This window comes from Trachurus trachurus (genome assembly GCF_905171665.1).
Source record: "Trachurus trachurus genome assembly, chromosome: 5".
NCBI lineage: Eukaryota > Metazoa > Chordata > Actinopteri > Carangiformes > Carangidae > Trachurus > Trachurus trachurus.
Window position 1 is genome coordinate 26022281 of NC_139896.1, and position 12115 is coordinate 26034395.

The window sequence follows — 12115 nt, forward strand, 5'->3', positions numbered from 1 at the left end:
TTGACCACTTCACTTCTGACCACGTCAAGAATCAAAACCGTTTCCTGTGGTTACATTCTTCACACTAAAATGGCAAAAGTTTAACTATCACTCATATTATATCACCCCATTGTAAGCCATATTTAAAACACTGGTTTATGGGCAAAGCAGTAATCACATTACATTATGGCTGTATGACTGTTTTTTCCATATCTGGCATATATATTATGACTCCTAATCAGCATCAGTGGCATTGAGTCAATCATGGCTTATGTTTGACAAGCACTGAGATGTAGTATATTTAAGAAGTTTGGTTTAGCTTCACTTTCCATGTCTAATACAGATGTTCAGTGGGAAAATGACTTGTTTTTTCCATAATGTCATTAAGTAGATGGGGTGAACGAAAGCCTAATGTTTGTAACAGAACCTGAGCATTTCACGCAGGGGACCTGAACATGATTATTGACAGATTTATGTATTGTCTTGGCAGATTAACAGTTTAGAGACCTTAAATTGGAAGGTCTCAATGAGAAAAAGGCAAATGTTCTTTCAGCATTTGGTAAATTTCCAAACTTCTTGGCGGACAGAGATGAGAAGTGGTGAGAAGCCCATAGCTACAGTAAAGAGCTATTGATCAGTACAGCACCTCATAGAAAGCTGTAGCTGTGCCTCACTTACATGTACCAGCTGTTGTTACCCAAAGTCAATCTTTTTCTCAAAATCTGAAATGGAAGGAATATTAATTCTCAGTCGCACCAGCGAAAGTGTTGTAACTCAACTGAAATCTGCTTTAGTTGTTTTTTTTTATCCACTTGGGGGCAGCACAACAGGCTATAATCACATTTAAACATAGTTTTACCTCCGAATAAAACGTCATTATTTATAATATGATAATAAAATTAATTTGGAGCTGTGTTACAGGTGATCTGATGAAGTTTGGTTTCAACTACCTCCTCCAGTAATATTTTGCAGAATTAGCTGTTAAATGCTCAACTATTTCCAACAACAAGTCGCTAATGTTGTTTTCTGTTGGTGCTGGTTGTGTAATATTTGTGCATTTATGTAATTATTTAGCCAACATGCCATGCCATGATGCTCTTAGTTAATTATAATATAATCATGAATTAAACACAGACTTTATTGTAGACATGATAGAGGACACATTTCTGTAAGAATATCAAATAGTAATTAGATGTTTTTATTATTCTTATGTTCACTCATCTGGAGAAAGGATTAGACCTTGTTATGGTACCACATGGACTAAAGCAGATTCATCATAGCTGTTTCAGGTTACACATTGTGGAAAAGGACAAAATGACTACTAGCCTATTATCCTGTACCTCTGTATCATTCTCTACAATGTAACAAATGGTTTTGGGCGCCTACGTAGACATCTGGGGGATGTGGACTGTACCAGCTTGTACAGCAGCATGCAGGCAGCAATGCAGAGCAGAGAAAGGAGACTGGTTCAGCAGCATCACACCTCTGATCATGCGGCAACATGGCTCGGGATGTGCTGCCATGGCAACCGTCTTCCACTGACCCACTGATGGGCTGCTCTGTGTGTCAGTGTAATAGCTGCTGAATGGATGTGAGGGATGCTTGTGTGCATTGCTTGCTGCTGGTTTGTGAGAGAGAGGAAGAGAAGCACAGGTAGAGAGAGAAATTACAGCAGGACAGAGAGAGAGAGACTGGTGTGAAGATGACATGCCAACCACAAAATTAGATTGGTTCAAAGCTATATATATATTTCCATTTGTCCTGCCATTTCCAGGACTTACAGTAGCACTGGTTTTGGAAATTTATTTTATTAAAGCAATCTGTTATGGGATACTGTATGACTGACCCAAAAATAAAAGCAATATTTAATTCCTTTAATGGGGAAAGCACAGTTGAATGTTTTAGAGGAAATTATATATAGATTTCCACTCACACATTGAATGCATTTCATTGCTCTCTTTACTGTATACTGTAGCTAAGCCCTTAAGGGCTTAGTTTGCTCCTTTGGCAATGCCATTGCCATGGTAACCATAATAAAGCTTTGCCCATGCTAGTGAGTGGATCCGTTAAAGACTTGGCATGTACAGTATGAAAGTGAGTGTAATTTTCTAAATATTGGAATACTTTACCGCCTCGCTCATGGAAACTATGTGTATCGACAAACACATTCTGTAATGCACAAAGGGTTTGCTGCAGTCATCTGATCCTGGATCTGTGCCCCTGGCAGTCTGCATTCAATTTCCCTTTCCTGCCCATGTTAGACCTCTCTGTAGTCACTGAGTGCTTCCCTGACTATTGAAGCTTCACACGTTTTCTGACCTACTTAAATCCATCTGCACAGAAATTGGGCTTTGGCCCCTCTGGTCTGGTCTTCCGCAGGCGCTGCTGGGATTACAGTTTAGTGAGACCACCTCTTGGGGTCAGTCCTTTATGGGCTACGGCTCAGTAAGAAGGGATGTGGTTTTCTCGACTCTGAATACTACACACACCCACAGGAGGGGGCACACAAATCATCCTGAAATATTTCTTTCAAGCTGGGTTAATTTGTCATTTGCATGTTTCAGTGTGGTTTAAGAAAGAACAACAAGAGAAACCTTCTCCATTAGAGCCAGCCATGAGTTACTGTGAACACACAGTGCACACAGACCTCTGAAGTCAGCCGCTCTCACACATCTGGGGTCAATATGGAGCTCTCATTCCCCAACAAGGGTCAGTAAAGTACTGGATCTGGATCTGGAGGACTCTCGCCACCGTTCACCCCCTCAACAGAACCCTGAAGCCTCCACCTTCACCAGCATCCTCAGCCACGTGAATAATGGACCATTACAGCAGCACCCCAGGGTGTATGAATCATCCTTGTATCATGTCTGCGTGTGGTCGTCTGGGTGTGGGGTTTAGATTCCGACAGTATAATACTCAGCCCCAGGTGGAAAATATGATACATCTACTCTCTTCACAAATATTATGTTTGAAAATGTAAATCATATGGTACTTGTTAACACATATGGTACCTGGTAACAACATGTAACTGCATTTGTTGGAGTTGGTTAAAGTATGGTTAATGAAGTATGTGTCAGTTAAAATGAGTAGTATGAATTTGTGTTAGAGTTAAAAGAGTTTGAGAACAACACAAGAAAGCCTCATTATCAGCAGTATCACTATATTCCAGACTAACAGGCTGTAAAAGTGGCACAGCCTGAGACTTGGTTTCTGGATGAAGTGTGTATCAGCTGTATTGTAGGCTACATCTGTGGGTGGATGGGGGAGGGTTTCCTGTCTTAGGTCGATGGAGACTGTACATTCATTTTTCCAGTCCAATAATCTGACGACAAGACCTTTTTCCGGGACTTTGTGGAGATGGGGTGGCCGGCTTATGTCCCAGACACAGGCACTGATGCATCTCAGGCCCATTTACTACACTGATCACACTGCTCTGTGATGACGGCAGCCTAATCCAATTTGCAGAGCTACGGTTAGGGTCTGTACAGTAAAATTAGGCACCGGGAGGATCAGAACTGGGCTGATGCGAAACTCGACTGGATTTTTCATCCATAGTCCTTCTGAATGAATGAGATTTGAACGGACATAAATCACTGAACACTGTTTTCTTGTGAAGCTGGCTTTCAGAAATAATTTACCGCACCGTACCACTGAATCAAATGAAGAATGACTGCTCTTACTGAGCATCCAAGTCCTACTTTTTTCCCCTAAATGCCAAGTGGTGCCTCCCTTAATACAGTTAGATCATCCACCCTGAACTGTGGCCACAGGAGACCCAGCTTTAAAGTCAGTGTGCCTCCTGCTGGAAGTTTAATGTCATGACACATCATAAAAAAAAGCCAGTTCAGATCCAGGTTTACTGCACATTTTAATCCCCTTTAAGATTTATAAAGGTTTTATATTTGAAGTTTTACCTGCTGAGAATACTTGTTTTATGGCTCATCACAAACGCCTGGCTGGAAGATGCATTAGTTTGCCAAAAGTATGCACACCCCCCTTATCCATGTACTTTTGGCTGTTTGTAATAGTGTAGGCTGAGCCCTTCAGTCTCAATCAAGGGGAATCTTTATGCTACAGTACATTTAGGAAAATGCTGTGCTACACATTGCTGGCAGCGGCTTTGAGAAGCGTCTTTTCTTTTTCATCTTGACAGTGCTCCCCATATAAAGACAAAGCCAGATCCCAGTTTGGTGTAGAAGACTTGACTGGCATCATGAATTGTAAAAATGACATTTGATGAAAGAGCCAGAGCTTATTGTCCAACATCAGAGCCTGACCTCACTAATGATTCTGTGGCTGAATGGGAGCAAATCCTTATCCCTGTAGCCTGCCTCCAAAATCCAGTGGAAAGCTTTTCCCAAAAAAGTGGAGGTTATTTATGCAGCTGCGTACAAATATTCATGGCCCTGAATGAGATTTCAACAATCAGACAGAGGCCTTTGATGGTTTGAAGGCTTTTCATCCTGGCGTGTTGCCAGTGCCATGCCACTGCAGCTTCTCCATGTCTCTAATGTCTGTAATCATATTTGCTACCAAGTGGCTGCCAATTAGCCCTAAATATTTTAGATACATTTACAAAGACCCTCAGAGAACGTGAGATTTCATATCTCTGTCCTTTGAGGATATTTATAAGAAATCTCTGGACTCACATATTGTACTGTAGCACAGTTTACTGCAGCAGAGGGAGACAGCGGCGTTGATGGATCAAAAGCCACAACAGTAAAGGTCATATCATGAAAATGGTTTCCTGTCTGGTAACCTCAATAAAAACAAGTATAGGTCCTCATGGTGCCGTAACTTCTCACAGATGGGATGAATCTCTGTTTTTTTTTTTATTTTTTTATTTTTTTTTTTACAGTTTGTAAATACCCAGGCTTGGTGGCAGTGGCAACATAACTGAATGACCTAAGCAGACACGTAAAGGATGTTTCTGACTCAAGCCATTTGGTTATCAGTGGAGGACAGCTGTTGCTATACAGTGCAAACATGACCTCAAGCCTTTTTGGATGACAGTGTGTTTAGCAGCTCTGTGGCCTGGCTGAGATAAACAGGAGACATGAGAAATACAGTCCTTTTTTTCTACTGTAAACAATTTATTTCATCATCATACCGGATGAAATGAACGTCCAAGTTTCTGTTTTGCTATTAGAAAATGGAGCTTTAAAGTAACCAACAGGTATTTAAAAAGAGTGTTTGATGTTGCGTGTGAGCAAAACAGGAAGAGCAGCGAGCAGAGGGGTGAAGCTCCTTTTCAGATGTTGATCAAGGAGGATTTTTCAAAAATGGAGGCAGACACAACAAGCTGCTATCAACCTAGCATCGCGCTCTGTTAAAGAGATTTTCTTTGTGTCTGTCAGATGCACTGACAGTAAAACAGTTGTTTAATTTTAACAAAAAGTAAAACCACAGTCATCTAAAATTCCAGTTAAGCCGACTCTGTATTTATATTGCAAAATGTGGCTGGATGTGGAAAAACAGAGAGCCTCAAAACTGTAATACATCATACGGGTCAATAAGTTCCTCTTGTTTGAAATATTAGCTGTTGAAAAAGTTTGTTTGTTTTTCAGCATCTTTGCTTTTTTTCTGCTTTGTAATGGATCTCATCTGACATGAAATGTAAGTGTTCCTGTCATTTGTTGTGTGCAATCCTTTGGTACAACATTTTGAGTGAAAGTAATTCCCGACTCAAACTAAACTGATTTTGACTGAAGAAGTGGACTGGGTGTGGGACCTCTGTGGTTCCCAGAGGCTTTACCTCCTGGTTAGTTTACAAAGTGGAGATCTGGTGAGATCATCACCGTGAGACTGTTCCACTGCTAATGAGAAGGGGAGGGAGGTTTTCCAAGGCTGTTCATGCCTCGCTGGAGGTGCTCGTGTCATCTGTGGGTTTGTGGTTGCACTGCAGTGATTCAGTCTTTACCTTAAACTGAGTTTTTCCAGCTTGGCAGCAGAAGGGTAATTAATGAAGATGGAACACATTTTATTTTTAGGTGCATACATCAATCATGGTAATCATCTCTTAAATGTAAAGGGGGGTCTGGTGCTGGAAAGGTTTATTCATAGAGCTAAAGATGATTAGTCCTTTTGTAGGCATAGGTCTAAAACCCCATAGTGACATACAGTAGTGACAAAAAAAGTGCTAGGCCTACTGGTTGGAAAAGTGGTGGGCATGGCATTGTTTAACTTATAAGAGCATTTTTTTTGTTTTGTTTGTTTGTTTTTTTGCAATTTTTCCACATCAGGGAACAAAGACTGCAAATTCAAATTCTTCTTCCAAGATGATCTTGATATCATATGAAATCTCACTGCAAAACTAACTTTTCCAATTTAGCAGACATGGCCAATTGCCATTGTACAGTAAATTAGGCAAATTCAACTAGAAGCAGTTGTCATTATCATTCCCAGCTCTTAATATTTTGATTAAGTTGCATTAGCGTGAAAAAGTCAAAGGACCCCTCATAACAATCCTCCCAACATAGAAGACCTACTGGTAGCCTACTACAGTACTGTAGCTAAGAAAGTGCTACACACTGCGTAAATCACTGGAGCATAAGTAGGCCTACCGTAACATATAGACTATTCTTCTTTCAGCCCTATGTAAAATGGGAACTACCTAGATCAACAATGCACTATTCATCTACAAAGGAGACAAGGTCACTTGTAACAGGGTTTCTTTTGAAGACTCAGGTAACTTAGCCCTATGTAACATCAGAGTTGTTCATACTAATTAAATGGAGAGAACCCCTAGAGGCATGAAATAGTCTAGCCTATCCGTTTTTACACAGACTGATGGTGAAATATTATATATTGCCCATTTTATGTCATATTCTGTATATTAGCAAACTCCCATACTGATCAAAAAATGTAAACTGTTGTCATCATAGATGGGTCAACCAGATGGTTGAAAGCATCCTAGATACTCAACAATGTTTTTTTAACAGCCCTATAATTAACTGTAGCCTATTGCCTATGTATGTGGTCTGAATGTGCTAAAAAAAAAAAAAAAAAAGGTGAAAGTTCTTTGTAAGCCAGCATTTCAGATATGATAGGCTTTATGAAAGCCTTAGTAAACCACTACTTGCAAGAAAATTAACAAATTTTAAACTAATTATCATTTTGGACTACATTTTATCAACACAAATAATTTACGGTGCCGAGCGGTGAGATTACCTCAAGGTTACCACGATACTGTGGTCCGTCACCTCACAGAGCAATACGGGGGTCTCTCTCAGTTCTCGTCATCCCTCTTCTTTTTCTCTCTCTCTCTCTCTCTCTCTCTCTCTCTCTCTTTTTTGGGAGAGAGAGGAGGGGGTGTAGCCTGTCCAGTGGCCGACTGCTCCTCTCTGCTCGCTGAATGGGAGAGAAGAAGAAGGGGTCTCTGCTTGCGGAAGATATGAATTTAAATCTGAGCAGCAACACAGACGAATAACGGAAGTTGTGCTTTGTAGCCGAAAACTGTATAAAATCGGTCCCAGATGAGCGGTCGCGTCCTCGTGGAGAAGGTGGCTCCTCTGCGGTCGGTGCCAAGAGCTAAGAGGACTTTACTTTTCACGCCAAGGAGGTAATGATGATATTTCATCACTGCTTTCCCACACCGGACAACGTTTGCGACATTTTTTTAAAGCTGTGATTTTTGCTACAGAGGTTGCATCTATTTGCCCTCTAAATAGGCTATAATTTATCTAAAAATAACGGCTGTGTCTTTTATGGGACTGTGGGCTAATAGATTTAATTTGCTGGCGTTAAATCGGTGTTAATATTCGACTTTTGACTGCGTTACAGCAGAAGAGTTTTAACATTAGTCGATAAACTGCCTATTCTTTCTTGCAACTGCATCTTTCCACTGTAGAATAATATTTCCGCTGCTTTATTCGGTGCTTGAGTAATGTCATTGTAGCCTACTGTAGCCTAATATTTTAATGATACACATTTTCAGTAAATATATGCTTTTTGAGGTAGTTACTGTTGAACAATTTCACACACACGTGCGGATTATCTTGACATGAGGTTGGATGTAATCATAAAGATATGTGCAGGAGATGTATTTGTTGACACTGATTTGGCTCTAGAAATGGTAACATCTGTGGTAACAGTTTTTTATTCTTGGAGGACACTGCAGTGCTGCTACCACAGCTATCTGTATAATAGAGGGTGTCTTCACCGCTCACTCAGCCATAGGCATGCAGATCCTGGAGCCTTGTCTCTTCTGTCCTTGATGCAGAAAATATTGACAGTGCCAGATCTGAACGGAACCGCATGATGCATTATTCTTGTGCTCACACTGTTATCTCATCTGATTTTAAATAGGATAAAGCTCATAGCTGGTTTTAACACAGAGACACTTGAACTCTCTTTTCTCTGGTAAATATTAAGTATGCTTGCTTTTCTTGTACTTTGCAGTGACTTCCACCATTGCTGCAAACCTGGTCAAAGTGGCAGCCAAGCACTTGTGTTAGTAGTCCACGTGTTTGATTTAAATGATGCTGGGTTAGATCTACATCCAAGTCTGGACAGTGATTACACTGTCCCCCGACCTGCTCCACCCCTCACCAATCATCCCTGATTCTTCTTAAATCAAAACATTTTCACTGCAACCCAACTCAAATAATAGCACGGACACACACAAATCAGAGAGATGTTGGAGCTGTGCCACGGAAAACAAAAAGTTAATTACCACCCTATGTATGAAGTATGCACTTTGCTAGTGTACAACTCCCACCCCTATCCCTGTCTGGATTTCATCCCTGGGAGCAGACAGTTTGGCTTGTAATATTAACAGCCCACAGACCCTCCTGCCTCTTCTTAGCCTGACATCCCCATGGGGTTATTCATGGCCCCTCTGTTGCTCCTGACAGAGGTGGTATTGTTCAAACACACCACGAACATCTGTGCTTAATGTACATTTTTAAAAAAGAATTCTCGTTATTGATGGTACGAGAACACAAAAAACACTTAAAATTCTCAAATCATACATTTATCTCAATTTTTTCCCCCTTTGTGTCAAACTTTTACTCTGAGGTCATGTCCTTGTGGCCACACATCATCACCAAACGTTGATTTTTATGTGTCAGAATGCTCAAACCCAGTACAAAGTGTCAAGCTAAGCTTTGCCTCTGTTTTACAACTGCAACTACAACTCAACTGCAGCCATGTGATTAAAGCCAATTCTGAATGTGTATGGGCCATTTTTGTCTCCCTGTATTTTTCTATGCAATTCCATGTTCCCTGCCTCTGCTAATTGCAGACTGCAGAGCCACAAAGAGCATTTTCAGCTCAGCGGGGAAAGCAAAAGAAAGGGAAAAGAAGTGATTCAGCTCAAGTAATGACTCAGCTTTTAAAGGGTCTTATTAATTTACCTTTTCCACTGTGCCACATATTCGTGCGCCAACACACATTTGATTGCCACCTGTGGTTGCCAGAAGAAATGATGGGGAACGTAATTATACAAAGTCCAAGCTGGACTTGCATTTAGCTCTCTGGAGATATAATTTTTAAGTTCAACAAGGCATTATTGCTCTTCTAAAGCACATAAGAATATTTTACCCTTCCATTTTCAACTCCCCTTGGACTCTGAACAGTGTTATCCTCCGGTGATGTTTTGGTTGACTGAGAGGCTACACCTCTTGTTGAACTCTACACACTGATCTGCATTTTAAATATATTCAAATATGAATGTATCCAGAGATCTGGTGTCCACTGTGCAGTTTCCATCCCAGCCTTCCTCAGTCACGAGAGGGGCCACTCTGGCAGCATCTGTTTTAGGGCGATGCAGGACGTCATTGTGGGGTGGAGGGAAGGGTCAGCGAGGGTTTAGGAGCCTGTCACTCTGATTTCTCTGCTCCTTTAGAGCATAAGAGACGGCATTTTAAACCCTGAGCGGTCAGTTGACATACTTTTTCTTCATCATGATTTATCAGCACATCCTGCTGATACTGCAGTTGTGTTGACTTCTCTTTAAAAGCTGCTACCCTTACCATTAAATTACGGTTGAGCTTTTATCTTAAAGCAGAAGTAAGCGATATATTTGTGTTAATATAAGTCTTAAATAGTTATATCTTCCGACAGCAATCACTTACATAGAGTGTTTGGATCGAAACAAGGGTCTGTCAGTCCCTCTGCTCTGCTCTGAGCCGAGGAGAAAACTTTTCTCGTATCCTACAGTTTTTATCCAATGAGGAGAGAGAACAGCATGCAGGGCTGTGTGTGCAGCCAAGGGATGCGCGTGAATGTGGTGACGTAGGGACGAGGACTGTTATGGTGCGTTCAAGGCAGCCCGTAACTCGTGTTTTTCCGACCTGTGAAGTCGTACCAGTTTGATCTGGTACGAGTTCACGGGTCGGAAGTTACGAGTGGCCGTTATAGTGACTTTCACAGGTAAAACAGGTCGGAAAAACACGAGTGGGTTGCCTGGAACGCTACAAAATCGTAAGTTGTGACATGAAGCTGTAATTTACGGTTTCAAAAGCCTGCCTGGAACGCAGCATTAGCCAAAACGACCGGATCGCTTACTTCTGCTTTAAAACAAAGATTGAGTAAAATGTTTCAAACAATTATTGAGGTTCATGAAAAAAAGACATGCTTTTTGATGATGTCTTGCTCTTGTACATAATGAAGCATGTTAAAGCAGAAGTAAGCGATCCGGTCGTTTTGGCTAACTTTCTGTCAGGGGATGGAGTTAGCAGTCCCCGCCCTCGTCCCTACGTCACCACATTCACCCGCATCCCTTGGCTGCACACACAGAGAGGACCGCCCCTTTATGCCATTCTCTCTCCTCATTGGATAAAGGTTGTAGGATACAAGGAAAGTTTTCTCCTCGGCTCAGAGCAGAGCAGAGTGACTGACAGACCCGTGTTTCAGACCAAACACTCTATGTAAGTGATTGCTGTTGGAAGATATAACTATTTAAGACTTACATTAACACAAATATTCCGCTTACTTCTGCTTTAATGATTTAAACAGGATTTTGGACAAGTGGTCATGAGCTGAAAAGTCAAGTGTTTCTGATTATGTTGAGCTTTGGATCTGTTATGATACGGATAATTCTCCGTTTCATTCAATGAAACATCCACCCCTGAAGGTTTGTTCACCATATGGCCTGGGCCTCTAATGTATTAGTTGAACCAAATCAAAGCAGCTGTAGCCATGTTGGAATTACCTGCTTGTTTGAGCATGTGGCCACCTCCAGAGCAAACCCCACTGCAGGCAGATGGGTTTACCACTGTGGCAACCAGCTCTTTGTTCCTTCAGATTCCTGCAACTTTTGCAAACTGTTCATTCACAGTGTTTTCAATGATATGACAAGTGGATAATTATGCTAAATTGTCCGTCTGTGTGTTGTTTCAGTTGGGATGAGAGCAGCTCCATTAGCAGCGGGCTCAGCGACGGAGACGGCGAAGGCTCAGATAACCTCAGTTCAGAAGAGTTCAACGTCAGCTCGTCTCTGAACTCCCTCCCGAGCACACCCCTGGGATCCAGACGCAACTCCTCGGTAATGGTGAGCTGAGACGATGTACCTGGCAGTCTGTGATACAACATGTGATGATTGTTTGCTTTCTTTTGTCCTGTTTTGTTTGTATAAGCAGTGCTGAAGATTTCAGATGAGGGCTTGACTTGAAGCATTTTCAGAAATGTGATTTACAGTATGTTGTGTATAAAATGCATGTCCCTCTATGCCACAAAAAGGCACCACAACCCTCGTCTCTGTCATTAAACAGCGACTTCGGAGAAGAGTACAAACCCTCTACTGCACACTGAAAATTTACTTTTCAGTGAAGGAGACGTCTTGTATGCAGTAGCAAAAGAAAATCATTCTCATTATAAATTTTTTAGCAAGCAAGAAGCTGTATCAGACACAGTTTTTTTTCATTTCTAGCAGAGGATGTCTCAAAACATGTCAGGAGGGGATTGTTAAATTGATCAATCTTCTTTTATGTTGACTTTTAGAGCAGTGGTGGTGGTGGCTCCTACCGTTCTCACAGGTTAACATTTTTGTCTTAATTATAGAAATAGTGCTTTCTTGCAGATTGCTCACCAGGAAGAAATGAACATTAGTGGTACTCAATGAGCCATCTGTCGCTCTGTATCACATTCATGGCGTGCCAAGAAGCAGCATGCCCAGTTTTGTCCTCCGCCTGCC

The 12115-nt window shown here is 41.4% G+C and overlaps 1 protein-coding gene across 1 annotated transcript in view; it reads left to right on the top strand.

Moving 5' to 3' along the window:
* The window catches only part of nav1b (neuron navigator 1b), a 96903-nt gene that overhangs the window by 63347 nt on the left and 21441 nt on the right, over positions 1–12115 (top strand). Inside the window, exon 7 of the mRNA XM_083971362.1 lies at positions 11323–11473. Coding sequence (XP_083827488.1) covers positions 11323–11473 — 151 coding nt within the window. The remainder of the gene's footprint in view (positions 1–11322; positions 11474–12115) is intronic.